At 35.8% G+C, this 20,553-nt stretch overlaps 2 protein-coding genes across 3 annotated transcripts; both read right to left on the reverse strand.

Moving 5' to 3' along the window:
• Positions 1-3,089: 3,089 nt before the first annotated feature.
• LOC127256800 (F-box protein SKIP24-like) lies at positions 3,090-6,240 on the reverse strand. Of its 2 annotated transcripts, none has more exons than XM_051283002.1 (5): positions 5,859-6,240; positions 5,570-5,740; positions 4,286-4,406; positions 4,083-4,183; positions 3,090-3,429 (listed from the first exon to the last, which is right to left on the reverse strand). In XM_051283002.1, exons 1-4 carry the CDS (start codon positions 6,110-6,112, stop codon positions 4,112-4,114), a joined length of 618 nt encoding a protein of 205 aa, XP_051138959.1. In that variant the 5' UTR covers positions 6,113-6,240; the 3' UTR covers positions 3,090-3,429; positions 4,083-4,111. The 2 variants fall into 2 exon arrangements, with proteins under 2 accessions (XP_051138959.1, XP_051138958.1); XM_051283001.1 differs by having other exon boundaries at positions 3,091-3,429; positions 4,076-4,183.
• A 10,636-nt stretch (positions 6,241-16,876) lies between these two features.
• On the reverse strand, positions 16,877-17,347 carry LOC127256631 (uncharacterized). The gene has a single exon (XM_051282740.1). It carries the CDS (start codon positions 17,345-17,347, stop codon positions 16,877-16,879), a length of 471 nt encoding a protein of 156 aa, XP_051138697.1.
• Between the last annotated feature and the right edge of the window lie 3,206 nt (positions 17,348-20,553).

Genomic DNA, 20,553 nt, shown 5'->3' on the forward strand with positions numbered 1-20,553 from the left:
AAATCTTTGTATCGGCTCAAGCAATCGGGCCAAATATGGTACAATCGTCTCAGCAAAAGCTTAACCAAAGAAGGTTATATAAATGACCCTATCTGTCCATGTATTTTTATAAAAAAAATGGGTCTAAATTTGTAATCATCGTTGTATATGTCGATGATCTCAATTTGATTGGAACTCCTGATGAAATCCAGAAAGCTGTTGAATATCTGAAAAAGGAGTTTGGGATCAAAGATTTTGGAAAAACTAAATTTTGCCTTGGTTTGCAAATTGAGCATTTGGAAAGTAGAACATTTATCCACCAATCAAATTATACCAAAAGGGTACTAAAACAGTTCCTGATGGATAAATCACATTCGCTAAACACCCCAATGATCTTCAGAGCACTCGATCCAGCAAAGGATCCTTTTAGACCAAAAGAGAAAAACAAAGAAACAATTGGCCTTGAAGTTCCATATATGAGTGCTATAGGCGCATTAATGTATCTTGCCAACAGCACCCGACATGATATATCATTTGTTGTAAATTTATTGGCAAGATTCAGTTCATCGTCTACTCGACGACATTAGAACGGGATTAAGCACATTTTTCGCTATCTCCAAGAAACAATTGATCTCGGGTTATTTTACTCGAAAGATTCTCGACATGAATTGATTGGTTTTGCCGATGTAGGATATTTATCGGATCCCCATAAAGCCAAGTCGCAAACTGGCTATATATTTACTTGTGGCGAAACAGTGATCTCTTGGAGATCGATGAAACAAACTTTAACTGTCACTTCTTCAAATCATGCTGAAATATTGGCAATACATGAAGCTAGTCGAGAATGTGTTTGGTTGAGGTCAATGACTCAACATATTCTGAAAAATTGCGGGTTAATACCTGACGATAAAATTCTTCCAACTACATTGTATGAAGATAATACAGCTTGTATAGCGCAATTAAAAGGGGGTTACATTAAATGAGATAGAACGAAACATATTTCACCAAAATTCTTTTTTACTCATGATCTGCAACAGAATGGTGAAATTAATGTGCAACAAATTCGATCAGATAATAATCTGGTGGATATATTAACCAAGGCATTGCCGACGACAACATTTGAAAAACTGGTGAAGAAAATTGAGATACATCGGTTAAGGGATCTCAAATAATGCTCAGATCAGGGGGAGCGAATCGATACAAGAATGTTGTACTCTTTTTCCTTCACTAGAATTTTTTGTCCCATAGGGTTTTTTCCTAGTAAGGTTTTAACGAGGCATATTCTTTATATAAAAGCATCAAATGGGGAGTGTTATAATAGCCACGTACGAGACACATAAATGCTACGTAGTGTGTATGCCTTTATTTCCTTCAGCGTGGGGTTTTCGTTGTGTATAAATACGGACAAAAATGAAATGAATTGTAGACCCCCTCATTCTCTCCATTCCTCTCTTACCTCTCTCTAATTAATACTCTCTCTCACACACACACACACACACCTATACATCCATACACACACTACTTACATTATACATTATGTACTTCAGTTATATATATATATAATTTATATACACAATATATATAATATAATACAAAATATAAAATAGTAGTTAGCGTAGAAATAATTACTATTTCTATTGGTTAATACTATAATAATATTACAACTCCATATACTTAATTATTTATTTTTTTTATCTCTATTTATTAACATAAAAATTTAATAGATATAACTATATATTTTATTATACTAGTAATTATTTTACATAACAATATTAAATTTTGTTTTGTTCTATTATATAATGATATTACATTTATTTTATGTATAAAATATAATTAATTTTATATTTAGGGTGTGTTTGTTTGGGAATTTGGATTTTGAGTTGGGATTTGAATAGTAAAATTTTTGAATTTGAATAGTTGTATGATGTGATATAAATAGGTGTTGATGTGATGTTTTAAATGTAAAATAGATTTTTAGTATAATATAAAGAATGAAAAATATGTGTTTGATTTGATCTTTTGAAGAGAAAAAATGGGATGAATAGTGGAAATCTAATCCACTACCCCAAACAAACATATCCTTAATGATTTTTTTTTTATTAAAGTACAAAAATTATAGAATTTTTCTATTTTAAAATTATTTTTTTACGGTTTATATAATACAAAATTAAAGTAAGTAATGCATTTTTTATTGTTTGTTTTTGTTTCTTTTGCTTTTCATGACCGTATTATTATTAAAATAATAGACAATTAATTGAAAAGGAAAAAAAATTAGGTTAACTTATATGTAAATAATATTAATACGTCTCTCAAAGTATAATTGAACTAATTATTTGTATAAATACTATATATTCTGAAATTAATCTAAAATATTTACTTACATTTCTTCCTACATATACAATATAGAAAATATTTATATTTACTTTTCGCAAAAGTTATATCTAAATTAATATTTGCATAAATATATTTATTATTATTTAATTATTCGTGCTCTAAGAAAAATTAATTAATTATATCAGATGCACATTGTTACTAATTTTGAAATTTTATTTTTTAAATCTTAATTTTTTATTAATAAATTTTTAAATTTAATTTTATAATATCTTTCTTTAAAATGAGTCAAACATATTATAATAAATATATTACCATTTTATTTTTAAAAATTATTTAAGCAATATCTGACCCTATCTACGTAGGGGTTGAAATTTTTTGTATAGTATTAAAAATTTCATAAAATTGGTAATATAAATTTTAAATTAAAGTAAATTGAAGATAGAAGTACATGAAAATCATGCGTGGCAACAGTATAAATAAATACTAATAATAGGAGTGTGACTTGCATGATATTAGATTCGGCTGGAGATTTACCTAGTGCGCGACTGCGGGTTCCCACGTCATATTAAAAAAAATACTAATAATAGCAAATAATTTATAGAACAATTGAACATTTTGAAGAATTTTTTTTTTTAATATGAGATATAAAAAATATGATAAATAATATAAAAATAATGAATGTGTATAGAATATTAATTTTTTGGAAAAATATGTTGAAAATTTTTTGTTAAAGAAACAAACTAGTATGAATACACTTTTAGAAACAATAGACAAACTCAAATAATAAAACATAAACATTTTTTCTCTTAGACAAGAGAGTAATATTTGTGTATCATTGTTAACAAGTTGTCTATCTAGCTCATCATCCATTAAGTTGTGAACACTGACGACTGGTCCTTTCAAACAAGGTTATGATGGGCTGTGAGCTAACTCGCACCAGAAACAATTCTAATCAAAACATCTGAAAACAATGAAATAAGTGATTCCGATCAGCTCAGTTCTCATCGAGCATCGGTTCGTGAATTATACAGCATCCATAAATGAGAGCATTGTCGATAAGAAATTCTGTGATATCGGTAGCTATTATGTTCAGGATTGGCCATTACAATTATGCACCTGCGACAAGAGTGTCGGAAGTTAGCATGCCTGCAACCTTTGAAGGTCAATCGTCGTGGAATTATAAGCAAATTCAAATTTAAGAGATTGGGAACCATATAGACATGGTAGGTAAACGAGTTTGTTCACTTTCACAAAATAAAATACTACGATTGTTCCTAATAAAAATACACTACATTTTACGGTACTGTAGCAAACAACAAAATCACCAAAAATTCCTAACCACTAAAGAACACGACAAAATGTAATAATTTATGCTAGATGGTTGTTCACGTCTTTAAAATTCCTTGGTTGCAAAACATTTTTGTAAACGCTCATGATACCCAACTACACAATTCACAAATACATCCTCCCTCAACAACTTATACATAGCAGCAGTAGTGATTATGACAATTATCATGGTCGACACACAGAATCAGATGTAAGCAAACAATTCAGAAACCATTTGTTAATGGCGTACATATACATGTAGTTTTGAATGCACGAATATATATATATATATAATTTCTACTGGGGGAATCCTCCTAGGATTAGGATTAGCAGAAAAACTAAAAAATCAGCTAGTTGAGGATGTCAAATGCAAAAAACAACTAAACAATAAAATACAAAAATATCGATAGAAATTGCACTGAAGGTATGCTACAACCTTTTACCTCTGGCCTTGCATTCAATTGTCCAGAAACTAGCATTTCCGGTGATATTTCACAGAAGCCAACCGTTTCCTAATCTCATGAAGCCTTTGTTTTTCTACATGCTGCAATGAGACATTATAAAAATCCATAATTATCCCGTACATAGTTCAACAATATCTTAGTAGCAGTCTTTCAATGAATGCATAGGCTGCTTCACAACTTACAATATCCATGTCAACACCTGCAATCTGTTCTTTGCAACGATTGATTTCCATCTCAAGAGCATTAATCCGAGATTCAATAGGCACATTGCCTTGCCGAAAATTCACTGCAATAGAACCTTCCCTGACAGTATAATATGTGTTATATAGTGCAGTAAGAGAATCACGAAAATACCAGTAATAATTTTTAGGTAGAACAAGTATACGGATAAGATTAATCAAATAACAAATGGAAGCCATGAAAAGAAAAAATTTAAACAAATGCAAGCATGCATTCTGAAACATGCTCGGCAGCCAAACAGCCAAATCATTGGGTTCAACTTATTCCAAAAATCCTGTTTCCAAGCACAACCTCTTCAGAAACTAAACTGAAACAATCTTTGAAAACGAAATACTTACAATCAAAGATCACATACACATAACAGGCTTTCTAGATACAGAATTTTCCTCCTTTCTTAGTGTTAGATTTTGCAGAATTTCAGAGTTGTGTATTATTAATACTAAAATCAGGTGGTTATAAATAAGTGTGATACAAACTCAATAAAGTTAACTAACAACATATTCCAGATATAAGAAATTTAATTAAAACCATAAACCAAATATCTAAAATATCTCAAATATTCTCTTCAAACTCAAGAGATGTTGCAAAAACAATCTGAGTTTGGTAAGATAGATCGAAGATGGCATAACCTTAATCATCCCAAGTCAATGTTAGAAGTCGTTCTCAATTTAATTAAAGTCAGAAATATGACTCGATCACAACAAATTAAAGTCGAAAACAAGACTCTCAATACAATTAGAGTCAAAAGCACGGCGTTGAACTGAACGGAATCCGTACAAACAATCGAAGGTTGTACATAAACTCTATTGAATCTGAAAAACAAATTTGACAAAAAACCAAATTGGGCATACAGACAAATGCAAACATCTCAAAATCGAGAAACCTCAGGCTACATTCCGACTTGAGTGTATCTTTTAATATCATATTACATTTTGTAAGAATTTCAAAATTACAATTTAATCTAATAGATATAACTAACAATCTAATATAACATAACAAAAATATAATCTAAACCATAAACTACACATCTAAAATTATCTCAAACACTTAGAAACATTGGAGCGAGAAATATCACACAAAAACTCTCTACCACATACAATACTCCAATTCATTTCAATTATCTAACAGCATCGCAATATGTTCATAGAAACATTTCACAGCATCAGAAAGTAGACAGAAAATGCCTCCTGCAGATATGTATATAGAGATAGACAAGTAGAGATTACCTAGCCTTGCCCAAATTCATCTTTTCATCAGCCATCATATTCGTTTTCTCTTTCCCCTCTGAGGATTGGAATTGTACATCTCGAATTTTCCTCAACCGCTCAGCTAATTCACTCTGCATTCTCAGAATAACAATTCGACGCGCCAAGCGTTTTCTTTCCCTGTCCTTGTACCTACAACAGTTGGTTTTTTTGGGACCATTCAATTCATATCATCAAACCATTCAGCAGAAGAAACACCATTTCTAAGAACAATTGTATAAAATAAAGGCGAAAGCAGTTAAATTATTGCCTGATTTTGTAGAGGCTTTTAAACTTTCCGCTGAGTATTGAAGATGAGGTGCTTTCTTTCTCCTTTTTTGAATCGTCGGTGGAAGATGAGAAATCGGAACGGAGAAGGAACGACCAAAGAGAATCTTCGGAAGCAAGTCGACGGAAACGGCTGCAGGCTACGGAAAGCGAGCAGAGGTCCTTGTATTCTAGGGTTTTGGATTCGATCCCGGCTTCCATTATCGTTATCCAGAGCTCGTCCGGCAGCACCGACATGATGTTCTTTGTTCTGGATTTAGGGCCGACGGTCGGCCGTCGATGATTTCGCCTCTCGGTCTTGGGCTTCGCAAAAGAATACTCCCTCCTCCTTCACATATACTTTGTCCAAATTAATGTAATATTGGAAAATATAAAGGTAAGTATATTTAAAAAAACTGAAAATAACAAATTAGCACTTGTATAGATGCATATGATTGGAAATAGTGACTCGCCAATCCTATTAAAAATAGCATTCAACAACATCTCAAAGCTTCACCGTTGATAGACATGATAAATATTCTCATCTTCATCTTTTAGTATGGATATTTTTTTTTTTTTTTTTTATTTTTATGACGTGGTAATCCACAGCCGTAACCTAGCCGAATCTAATACCCTGCAATAGTGGTGACGTGAAAATTCATAGCCGCTACCCGAAAGTGCGCACTGAGTAAATCCCAAGCCGAACCTAATACCCTGCAAACCAGGCCCGACGAGATCAGTATGGATATATTTTTTTTTTGATCGGAGGGATCAATATGGATATTTTGATCCATCCAATAGTGGTTCATCCTTTGACATGCTTCAAATATGATTTCTCTGAGCTAATCTTTTAAAAAGTATGCTCTAATGTCAATTGACGGTAGCATAATATGTATATCCAAGTAACTAACTACACTAGATCTGAGCAATACTAAAGTATTCGCAGTGGATAAATCAATCATCAAGGGTGAGTGAGAGCTCATATCAATTGTTCGTGTATTATTCAGACGATCGATGATCAGCAGTGAAAAAGTGCAGAAATTATAAAAAAAATTGAACACAAATTTTATTTATCCATTTTGGTCACCAACATGACCTTTATCTCGGAGCTTCCATCCGAAGAAATTCCACTAGATGGTAGGCAAGAGCAAGCAAGTTATATATTTCTTTTAAATTTTAATAATAATAATATAAAGTGAAAAAAATGCTATCAAATATGTTACTGAAATTTAAGTTATAATTTTGAAAACAAAACTAAATATATTTAATAAATAATAAAAATATATCAAATTATATATACATATTATATAAAATAAATTATATTACAATAATTTATAATAACATTATTAAGGATATTTTGGGTAAGAAAAAATAATTATACTATATAATAAAATAAAGTAAATATAATATAATTTTATCTAATATTTAATTATGCAAAGTAAATGTTATATTAATTAGTCCATTGATTATATAATTCATTGAAATAATATAGATATTATAATACAATCCTTCAAATTAAAAGCACTCTAATTGTACCTAAGGACTTTGATCAAACAATGCAACAAAACTTCTCAAGTTTTCACCAAAGCAATTCAAATTCTGAACCAAATTAAGAATATGAAAACCCTTTCGAGTTTAAACTCACTATAACTATATGTTCTACACCAAGAATATCTCACAAGAACCATGTATCTTTCAACCCGTGAAAACAGAAGATAAGAAATCAATATGATGCACAAATTAATCCCATCTTGATTTTATCCACAAATTCAAAATTTTCCAATAGGTGTAATATATAATCCTCTTGAAATTTCACAAAATCTTCCCCAAAACTCTATCCATTAGTTTCTCAACAAACTTGGAAACTTTCTTCCTTATCGAATTATATATCTCAATCCATAATAAATCTCATCAAATTATGCCATAATGACTTTATGCGGGTATTCATAATTTTTGTCAGTATTTTCAAATTTTGTTCCTCTAATATTAATTTTGTAAAAAATATCTTTAATTTTTACTAATCATACTAAAATATAGTCCAATTATCAATTACAAAATAATTATTGAAGAATTATGAATTTCTCTCTTCTCTCTCATTATTAATGTTTCTCTCATTCTTTTTTTTTTTTTATTATATATATATATTTAAGTTTATATTATTATAATAATTATTATTATTATAATATTAATAGTATATAGTAATATATTATTTATATGTTATAATGATATTTTTTTACAAAATAATTTATATCAATTATATTTTTATAAAAAAAATTGTTTTAAAATTATTTAAATATATAAATTTCATTAGAGTGATTTTATTTAATTTTTACTATTTATGAAAAATTTTCCCCCAATAAATATAAAATCACACACTTATTTTTAATTTTTATATTACACTAAAAACTAATTTTATATTTCAAATATCACATTAATTCTTATTTATATCATATCACAAAATTATTCAAATTCAAAACTTTACATTCAAATAAAAATTTTGAAAGTCAAAATCCCAAACAAATACACAATTTTTTTTTTTTTTTTCAAATGTATTAAATACTTAATCAATGAATATTGGTTATTATATCATAGTCTCCCTAAAAAAACAACTAAACATTCAAATATATTTCTAAAAAGCAAATCAAAAAATTCAAATTTTAAGTTATGCTTAGTTGCTTTTAGAAATATATTTGAAATGTGAAGAATTTTTTAAATTTAAAATTTTTTAAAATAAAATTATCAGAAAGTTGGAAAGTTTGAAATTATAATAATTATAGTAACGAATATTAATTGATGATATAAAAATAAAAATTGTATTTAATATATTCGATAAAAAAAATTGTGTTTGATTACGATTTTTGTTTTTGATTTTGATTTAAATAGTACAATGTTAAATTTGAATAATTGTACGATAAAATTTAAAATTAAATCAAATTACACAAATGAAATCAATGTATTTAATTATTTTAAAATATAGTATTTTACAAAAATATAATTAATATATAGTATTATTCTTTAAAAAATATCGTTATATTATACAAAAAAAATATATATACTATTAATATAAACTAATGCATATAATAATAATAAAAACAAAGAAAGAGATAAATATTAATACGGAGGGATGAAAGAGAAACTCATAGCTATTCGCTAATTATTCACTACTTGATAATTAGACTATATTTAACATTGATTAGTAAAAGTTAAGAATATATTTTACAAAATTAATATTAGGACATAATTTGAAAAGACGGTCAAATATAAGGACATAAATTGAGAATATCCTGACTCTATGCATATGATCATATGATCATATCGAAATTATTCAAATCTTATTGAAATCTTTAACTTTATTGTCAACGCAGTTAGATCGCCGGATGATCGTTCGGATAACATTCTCTCTCAAGTATGCTAGTCATCTGATGATCTTGTGGATTACCATATATCTAACAAAAGAACTTTCAACAATAGGAATAACAAGTAAGAGTGTATTCGTTTGAACAATTTCTCCAAAATTCTATTATTCACTAATTTTTTTTTTTTAAAAAAAATCAAATCAAATACTTATTTTTTATTTTTTATATCAACAAAAAATTAAATTTACATTCAAAATATTACATTTTATATCATATCATATAACTAATCCAGTTCGAAATTTATACTATTTAAATCTCAATTAAAAATCCAAACCCCTGAAGCCGAGAATTAATTATTCTTACAATTAAATACTATTATACTATATATTAATAATGTATATATATATATGTGTGTCTAAATATATATTATATAATATAGATAGATGTATATTTATGCATATATATAGATTATATTATTCGTTGCAAAATGTAATATCATAGCAATTTTTTTATTTTTTTTATTTTTTTTATTTTGCAACGAAACGAGCGTATACCACATTAGTAAAAGTCTTTGGTGATGAATATGACTTTCATAACAAAAAATAATTTTTTTGCAATAAAATTTAAGAAAATATATATAGCTACGAAAATATGATTTCATAGCTAAAGTTTTTTTGCTATAAAATTAAAATTTATATTAAAAGAGTTTTAGCAACAATATATGATTTTTGTATCCAAATGACTTTAGCTATAAAAAATAATTTTGTAGCCAAAACATTTTTGCTATAAAAATAAAATTTTCTATAAAAAATATTCTAGTGATGAAATTATTTTTGTAGTACATAATTTACTAAAAATATTATAGCTAATTAGATATTTTTATTGTAGTAGTTTTGTATATTTAGATATGTAATTAACAGAGAGACGGAGAGGAAATGTGCGAGATGTAAGAAAATTGGTGTATCCTTATTTTAGTAGCATTCAATATATTTATAGACATTTACATTGCCTCAATCAATGAATATAATCTAACTATTACTTCAGCATATGAGATTGTAGTATGTCTTTCAATCGGTAACATCCACGTAGTCTAATACACAACATATAGGTGTAGTCTCTATATGTATATTGTTGTATAATATTCTCCTTGGATGTTTTTAGACGAAAAAATATATCTCATTAAAACTTTATTAGGAAAGATTTTGTGAAAAAGAAAATTCTAGTGAAAAAAAGTATATCATCTTTATTCCGATTTGTTCATATGTTTTATGCATCATTTGAGATCTCCGAACCGATGCATTTCAATTTCCTTCATCAATTATTTGAATGTTGTTTTCGGTAAGACCTTGATATCTATAAAATTTTCAGATTATCGAATTTATTATACATCTATTTCATCATTCTTTTGAAAGTCATGAATAAACAAGAATTTTGATGAAATATGATTTGTTTTATAATATTTGATATATCCCCATTCAATTAAGCAATGAAAATTGCATTATTTTCATATATGGTTGTTGGATAATAATTATTTTCAGACATTAACCCATAGTTCTTTCTAATATGTTGGGTTATTGACATAAGTTAAACACATTATCAACTTACTTTATGAATAGTCAATACTTCTACATGATTTGATGATGTGGCATTTATTGTCTGTTTGGTTGATCTATAAGAGATCATAATATCATCAAATGTAAATATATAGTCGGTTTGAGATTTAGCTTTATGCGGATCAAACAAATATCTGACATCAGTGTAGCCTAACAAGTCATGTCGAGAATTACTCAGATAAAATACACCAAGATCATTTCTCCCTCGGAGATAGAGCAAAATATGTTTAACCCCATTCCAATATTATTTAGTATGAGATGAACTAAATCTGACCAATAACTTTACTGAAAATTCTATATCTGGTCTTGTATAATTATTTAATCTGCAAACCAAGACAGAACTTTGTGTTCCATATTTTTTTATCTTAAATTATTTTTTCGAGATATTATTGTTGATGCCGATTTTCAACAATTAAAAATAAAATCCAAAAATAGAAATTATCTTCGAATTTGATAAAATAAATGCCTGAGATTAAGAATCTCTAGACACTGTACGATACATAAATAAACTAGGAAAATAATTACTATAGAATGAAAAAGTAAATGGTGATCCCCAAAAGCAATTCACGGAATTTGATGTCGATTGAAGATGGTTTCTTTAGGTCATGAACAGACCTATTTAAAACCTATGTCAACCGCCACAACCAGGTCGTGCTTTCGTATCCGCTTGCCAGTTGTAGCTTTTTCTAACCGCCTTAGAACTGCTTCTCACCTGACTTGCATATCCACTGCTACGTCTCTTCTTGCCCGCCTTCCACTTGTCCGATCCGTTCGCCGGTTGTAACTTCTCAACCGTCTTAAAACTACTTTTCGTCTGACCGGCACACCTGCTACTATGTCTCCTCTTATCCGCTTTCCACTTGTCCGACCTCCGCGTCCGCCATCTCATCTTTCTTCGCCCGACCTTCTTTTGACCAACCTCCGTATCGGCCGTCTCATCTTTCTTCACCTGACCTTATCTTGTCCGACCTCAGTGTCTGCCCTCTCATCTTTCTTTGTCCGACCTTCTTTTGTTCGACCTCTGTATCGGTCGTCTCATTTTTCTTTGCCCGACTTTCGTATCGGCCCTTATCTTTCTTCGTCCGACTTCCTGTTGCCCGTCTTCCTTTTGCCCGACCTATATGTCGCCCAACCTGAGTGCATATTGTTTTCCCCTTTTCATCCGACTTTCTCTTGTCCGACCTCTTAATCACAGTTATCTCCCGAGGAGACCTTTTTCTTAATAGCGCTTGGACTTATATTTGGACCTTTTTTTAAGGTCCTACTACTATTAACAGGCCCATTAGATTCTACATTAATCCTTAACCCAATTTAATAGGCCCATGCTCGAAAACCCTACACATTGATTTTTTCTTGCTCAACAACTTGCCTCTTCCCGCCCGACTCCTAAGTGTCACTTCTCGGACTGCGCGAGACGTGACGTTTAGGGGTTTGTAACATAGTGCTATCATTACACTGTTTATGTCACATCGCGGGGTTTATGTAAAACCCTTCTCTTACTTTTCCATACTCATGCACTCAAAATCCTGAAACCCTCTTTTCTCTTCCCAGCGATCATCTTCCAAAAACCCCTGCTCATTCGATCTCGTTATTTCCTTTGAAAATGGCCAATCAATATGTTCCCGCTCTCCCTTTTGACGGAATTGACCCCTCGGTGCCATTTGTGGTTTCAAGGGTTCTCACCCCCATCGTTCGGCCTTATTGTACCACAAGTGAGTATGCAGATCGCATGAAATCTGTTATATCTCAAGTTTCTTCGATAATCATCAATGATGTGACGTTTAAGCCGGAACGTCTGCTGGACAACATCAGGACCCACCTTACTGATCCTAAAGACGCCTATCGTAGGTGGCACGCAAGACTTCTCCCTCATTTTGAAACGCAGTGGAGGAAGCAGGGCATAGACAAGGCCATCCTACTGTCAACCCAACCTCTTTACCTCCATGATAAAGCCCTGTTGGCGATGGCAGCTCTCTGGAACGCACATACGGGAGTTTTCTTTCTCCCTTCTGGTCCCATTGGTCCGACCCTTATGGACGTGGCCCTCGTCGCTCACTTACCCATAGTGGGCGATGATCCTGTTCTGGTCTCTTTCGAGGGTCGGAAGCGCTCGCCCAACCATGCTGGTTGGGCTCTCGCTAAACTTGCTGAGAAGGAGAGAAGCTGGACCAACTTTGTCTCCAAATTTTTGGGCGAGGAAGGCACCCCTGTGTCCGAGTTGGAACACACAGCGTTTCTCCTTTTTTGGCTATCCAGGTACATTTTCTTTCCCTTAAATTTTTCTATGTAAACTTGAAGTCAAATCTTTAATTGAGCTTTTCTCTCTTCACAGATATATAATTCTTTCTCCTTCCAAGCTTGTTCTTTCTTCCCAGGTTGATCTAGACATTCATCTGGCCAGTGGCCAATTTTTCTTTCTAGAAACCCTATTTTTAGCTAATCTTTTTTAGGGTTTATCCCGAGTGAGCACCAGCCTAACCGACACCAAGAAGGCGGACACAGCTGCTTCGGGACCATTTTGGTTCCTGGAGCTGTGGCTCCGCCTTTACTTCCCAAATGCCTTTTTTGGCCGACTACCTATCACCCCGAACCCCTAGAGGTCTATAGGTTACGTCTTGGCCAGGTTAACTCCTAGTTCCTCTAACCTCCATCCATCTGACCCTGTCATCAACCAAATTTTGACTGAAAACCGTAGCAATTCTCGCTTTTACGTATATGAAACCCTTATACAGTATGCTACCGAACTTTTTTGGCTTTTCCCTGACGCACCATATCCCCGACCTTATCCTGATCCTCTTCCCCATCCGACTTATCCCTTCTCCTGGGATTCCGCCATGAAACCCCGATCTCTATTTTCTGGTAAGAGGTCGGACAAGAAACATCATAGATCATTTTATACCTTTAATTATCAGCCCCAATTCTTGGCCCGACAATTTGGTTGTTGTCAGGGTCTGCCGGGACCACTAGCCCGACCTTACCTTATACCTCAGAACCCAGAAGGCCTGGTGATCCCTGAGCTCATCCCGACCTACCTTTCTCAACTCACTGACTACATTACCTCTAACTCTTACTTGCCCTTTCTCTGTAAACCCTCGGCGGCTGAAGCCTTCCTGTCCTGGTGGTCGGCCACTTGGTCCCTAATTGCTCCTTCAATCAACCAGTTGGTTGGGAAACTTGTCCCGCCCCAAACCTTGGCGTTAGGTTCCCCTCGATTAGCCGTTACTCCGAGAAGGAAAAGGCAGGCACCTGCCGCAGGCGGGTCCGGAATGAAAAAGAAGAAACAGAAGGCCGCCCCTGTCATCGACAGACAAGCCATCGAGGAGTACCTGGCGTCTCTTCCAGTAGACAGAAGCGGACTACCAAAATACTTGAGGGAGCAATTTGGTAAGTCTTTTTTCTTTCCATGTTTCCTTTTCGATGTATGCCCCTTTTAATTTTAATGGTTCCTATTCCAGAGGATCCTTCATTGCCACCGACCACGGCCCCGACTTTCTCCCAGCCGACCGAGACTCAGCCGACCACGGCTCAACCGACTGCGGCGCAATCGCCCATCACTCTGACTTCCTCCCAGTCAGCCGCGGTCCCGACCGCGGTCCGTAGTACTGCCAATGACCTGTCGGGGAGAGGACCCGACTGTGAGGCAAGTATCCTCATCAACTTCTACCCCGACTGCCAATCAACTGATAGCTGCACCACCGACCCCGGCCGAACAAGTACCCGCTTAACCTGTCGGTTCTCCAGAAAACCCCCCGACCGCTGGTTGACCGACCATCGCACAACCGACCCCTCTGCTGGCTGAGGTAAGTATTTCCTAATACCTTTAAGAAAAATAAAATACTTACCCAACCACTAATTTCAATTCCCCTGTAGGTCAACTTGAGTTTTTCGTCGGTTGCTCCTCAACCGACCCCCATTGTCGCAGAAGGGGAACTGCCAATGATCCACCGGCCGGAGGAGTCGGCGGGAAGGCAAATTTCTCCTCCAGTTTTGCCTTCACCTGCTCTTCCACTACCACAAGTAACTGATGTGGCAGCGGTGATGCCCGACCAACTTGTCGCCTTCCCCGACCAGGTTGCGGAACTACTTGCCCTAGTCGTGGCACTGCCCGACCCCGCTGCTGTGTTGCCTTTGCAGCCAGCTGCTCAGCCTGTGGGCGAGGTTCGTCTGGTCGCTCCTCAACTTGTCCAACCGATCCCGCCGCCTCACGACATAAAGGAGATTTCTTCCTCGAAGTCGGGCGAGGCTTCAGTCAACTTTGCCCTAAGGGGTTCGGTTAGTATTCTCTCACCTCTGCTTTCTAACTTTTCATCCTGCTCCGTAGTTTAATTTTTTCCTTTCAGGGCATGGAGCTGGCCGTCGCCCACCGTCTGCAACCGGGAGACGAGTCGGTAGCTGGTCCGACGACTCGTCATGGTGTCCCCACGATATTCCGACTCATGGCCCCTTCTGAAGCCACGGCCGCTCTAAATCAGGTAAACCCCATCTTTATATCGTAATGAGTTCACCACGTTTTTCCGTACTTGACATTTTCCTTTCGTCTCAGGCTGCCCAAGAGATGAACATTTTGGCCTGAGTGAACCTTCCGACTCCCGCCCGATCTATCATAGAATGCTGCGCCAACCTGTCTTTTGCCGACCTAAGTTTAGCTGACCTCGAAGCTCTAGTTCAGGTCGCGATAGACTTGCTAGTGCAGCCCACACTAGATTCAGAAGCTTCCCCCGTCCTCGATCCGATGATGGCAAGGATCACCGAACTTCGAGCCGAGCTGCCTCTGATCCGACCTCCATCGTCCGAGGCCACGTCATCTCAACCGACCGCTGATCCAACCAATCTTGAGACAACCTTGAAGAAGGTCGATCAAGACCTTAATCTTGCCAAGGCTACGCTAGAAGAACTCCGACAAGCGCGACACACGCTGGTGGCTGAGATTTCCCAAAAAACGGAAGAGCTCAGGCGCCTCCAAGAACAGTTGAAGTCCCTGGATGACAGCATCCAGGAAGGGATTCGCCTATTGGAGGCACATTGCCAGACCCAGATGAGTCTCTGTGAGCAACTCCAAACAGCCATGCGAATGCGACTCGTCCGGGGACACCAGGAGGCCTACCAGTGTCGGCGGGCCACAAAGTCAGAGCTAAAGTGGGCCGACCTCCAAACTGCCCTTAGGGGCCCTACTTTTTCTGTAAATCTAATGTAGTTTGTATATAACTCCTAAACTTAGTATATATATATATCCTACTTTTTATAACACAGATCCATGTTCTTTGCACTTTTACTAAGTCAGGAATTATACACCACAACACCTATATATACTCTATTTTCTTACTGCAAACATCATCTGCATCCACCACATCACACTCAAAAATGGTTTCTCCTCGTATTCGCGTCCTTTCTTCCAACTGGGAAGGTTCTTTGCAACCATTCCTTGTGGGAAAACACCCCATAGGTCATCATGCCAAAGACATGATACAGGTGCTCAAACAACTGGACTTTAAATTTAAATTTTCTGGCAGAGGAAGAAGAACCATACATCGCACAATCTGTTTAATGGAACGCGTATCTACCAGTTATGAACCCTTTACTGATATACTTACTCGCGTTTCCGATCTCGACCATCATCTAGATATGATAGACCATCATGTCTCGGTCATTCTCGCATACCTCAACTGGAACAACATTTTCCACCAGCAAAGATCAACACTCTCCAAGCTGCATGTTCTTGTTGAAAGAGAAAGCCAATCTCTGCAAGACATGAAAGTCCGCACCGAACAAGACCTTCAAGAAATGCAAGATCACTGGGATCGCTATTGCCTTGATCTAGACGACCTCTTGGATGAAGAACCCGAAATGGTCTCTGCGAGTCGGGATGAAACCTCTGATCCAGAAGACGATATCCCTTGTGTTACCTTTTCGGATGATGACTAAAGAACCCTTTTCAGTAGGTTCGAACCCTTTGAAGGGGTTCCTAGATTTTGTAATAAGATTTAATGACAATGTTCTGAAAAGGAAGGGTAATACCTTTTCAGATACTTAGCATCAATATTTTCATATACCAGCTATCGTTCTTGATTTACAATAATAAAAGCTCCATTTCCGATTACTCTGCGAACGATAAAAGGGCCTTCCCAATTGGGGAACCATTTCCCTAATTGGTCCACCTTCTTATACGTAGGCAGAATTGTTTTCCAAACCAAATCTCCTTCTGCAAAAACCTTTGGAGACACTCTTTTTCCATAATATTTTGCTCTAATCTCACTCTGTCTAACCACTTGATCCAGAGCATTTAACCGATCTGTGTCCACATCCTCCAGTTGTTGCCACATCCTTTGTGCATATGCCTCATCAATACATGTTGTTGTATTAACCACCCTGGGTGAAGATACAATAAACTCGGCAGGAAGCACAGCATCTTGCCCGAATGTTAATTGGTAGGGGGAGAATCCAGTAGAAGTATTTCTACTATTTCGGTGAGCGTACAATGCCTTTTGTAGCAATGTGTGCCATTTCCTTGGATTTTCTTCTACCATTTTCTAGATAATGCCGATGACAATTTTATTTTCCGCTTCGGCCAACCCATTAGCCTGTGGGTAATACGGTGAAGAGTGATGCAATTTGATGTTGAACTCGGCCAAAAATTCAACAAATTTCTCCCCTGTAAACATCAAACCCTGATCGGTTGTAAGGGTATGGGGAATCCCAAATCGATAAATAATGTGATTGAGTACAAACTCAATCACCTCTTTTTGCGTCGCATTCTTCAAAGGGACTGCCTCTACCCATTTGGTGAAGTAATCAGTTGCTACCAGAATGAATGAATGTTGCTTCAATGACGCTGGATGAATTTTCCCTATCACATCCAACGCCCAAGCCTTGAATGGCCATGGTTTAACTATCGCCTGGAGTTCCACCACTGGCAGATGATTTAATGGACCATGCCTCTGGCACTCCTTACACCCTTTAGCAAATATGATACAATCATAAAATATCTTTGGCTAATAAAACCCCATACGGTGGATAGCCCATTGCATGTTTAATCCTGCTCGGTGTGCTCCACAAATCCCGCCATGAACTTCCTCTATTACTTTGATGGATTCTTCTGGCCCCAAACACCTCAACAATATTCCTTCAAATGCTCTCTTATACAGAACCCCTTCAATAAACTGGAAACGTAATGCTTTCAGTCGAACGCTCACATGAGTCATAGAATTTGGTGATTCCAGATAGATCATAATTTCTATTCTCCAATCAGTATCGGTATCGATGCTACCAATCATTTGCTAGTAGGCATTCTGAGCCAGATTATTTGCTAGCCGATTCTCTGTTCTCGGTACACGCTCAATAACTACCTCCGCAATTTTATATAATAGGCGATATACCAAATCCCGATATTGACGCAAATGAGGATAATTACAAGCGTACCGTCTTAACACTTGATTGATGACCAGCTGCGAATCTCCACAAATTAGAACAGAAATCAGCACTTCGTATTCCGCAGAGTTATGAGTCATCTCTTCCATTTGAAGCTGCACTGGTCCTTCTAATATTACCCATGCTCCTGACTTCCCTTTTGAACGAGAACCATCAAAAAACATTTTCCAAGGACTAGTGCTTATATACGGCACTATTTTATTTTCCACTGGTTCGTCGTCAGCAAATTCAACCAACAAATCGGCCACAACCTACCCTTTCACCGCTTCGATAGGTCGATGTTGCAGCGCGAAAGGAGCTAATTTGATGGACCATTTCATTAACCTTCCCTGCATTGTAGGTCTCTGCAGAATTAATGTGATCAGATCCACTTTGGAAACCACCTCCGTTTCTCTTGGCAGAATATAATGCTCCAGCCGAGTACACGCAAAAACTAAAGAATAGCACATTTTCTCGGGCATAGTATAATTCAACTCTGGTCCTGCCAGAGTTTTGCTTAAATAATAAATAGCCCTTTGCTTACTCTCTTCCCATTCTTATGCTAACAAACTGCTCACTACATCAAAGTTGTTCGCTACATACAGTCAAACGGGTCGATCTCCTCTTGGGGGAACCAACACAGGTGTTTTGGTTAATGTCTGCTTGATTTCTTCTAATGCTTCTTGCTGCTCCAGACCCCAAGAGAAATCGGTTGCCTTATTCTTTAGCAACTTTGTGATGTGTTTTAACTTCCCTGCAACATTTGATATGAAACGCCTTAGGTAATTTACCTTCCCCAACAAGCTTTGCACTTCTTTGACCGACCGAGGTGGCCGCATTGTCAAAATAGCCTTGGTTTTGTTTGCATCGACCTCTATTCATTTTTCATGCACTAAAAAACCTAGGAGATTACCTGCCGAAACTCCAAAGGCACATTTCGTTGGGTTCATTTTCAGGTTGTACTGCTTCATCCGTAGAAAAGCATTTTTTAAATCAACCAGATGTGTATTAAAGTCAGTAGACTTAATAATCACATCATCAATATATACCTCCATGGACCGCCCGATTAGATTATGAAAGATAGTATTCATTGCCCGCTGATAGGTTGCTCCAGCATTCTTTAAACCGAATGGCATAACTGTCCACTCGTATATTCCCAAAGCTCCTGGGTATCTGAACGCGGTTTTGGGTATATCTTCTTCCGCTAGTGATATTTGATTATACCCTGCATAACCGTCCATCAGGCTCAAAATTCGATGCCCTGCCGCCGAATCGATCAACATATCGGCTATGGGCATCACATACTCATCTTTCAGAGTGGCTAAATTGAGATCTCTGAAATCAATGCAGGTCCGAATCTTTCCATTCTTTTGGTTACCGGAACAATATTGGCTAACCATTCTGCATACCGACAGGGTCGAATGAATCCCACCTTCAACAATTTCTCAATCTCTTCTTTGATCTGGGGCAGCAATTCTGGACTAACTCTTCTTGGTGGTTGCTTACATGGCCTAAACCCTTTCTTAATAGGCAACCTATATTCTATCAAATCGCGTGCCAATCCGGGCATCTCGGAGTAATCCCATGCCAGACACTCCATGTGGTCCCGAATTAGCGTTACCATTTGCTCATGCTGGTTTTTAGACAAAAAACCACTTACCTTGACCATCTTGGTTATCTGTTCGGTTCCTACATTGTATTCAATGAGAGGATCCTGAGTTGACAAGGAAGGTTCTGTCTTTTCCAAGAGATCAGGCCAGCGAAAACCTTGTCCTTCGTCAACATTATTGTTGGAACCCTCCATATTATGTAATCAAACCATTAATTGGTTTAAATAAAACTGCCTAATCAGCTCATCATATTTACTTATTTCTTCCATAATTAAACTTTAATAAATGTAAAGTTTTTTTTGGCTAACAACAGAACCATAAGACAGAAGAATGTTTCTAATGAACACATAACCCTGCGCAGTGAGCTTACAACCCTTCCAGGGATATTCGTCTACCATAGCTGTTTGTGAAATCGGAGGTACATACTCTGAATAAAGTACCGATTCTTCCACAATTTCTGTGGAGCCGAACGGATTAGTAATGACATCCATTCTGAATACCTGATCTCCTTCCTAAAATATGATCTGCTGATGGAGAGAAGAAGACAGCATTTGGAAGCGTGAATCCAATCTCGCCCCAACAAGACCGAATAAATGGTGTTGGCATCTACCACAAAGAATACCGTTGAAATCACCTTCGGTCCAACTTCAATGGGAGCCACCATAATCCCTTCTGGTTTCGTTGGTTGCCCCGTAAAACTTGTCATCTCGATATCT

This window comes from Andrographis paniculata, unplaced genomic scaffold (genome assembly GCF_009805555.1).
Source record: "Andrographis paniculata isolate CXL003 unplaced genomic scaffold, ASM980555v1 Contig56END, whole genome shotgun sequence".
Classification (NCBI taxonomy): domain Eukaryota; kingdom Viridiplantae; phylum Streptophyta; class Magnoliopsida; order Lamiales; family Acanthaceae; genus Andrographis; species Andrographis paniculata.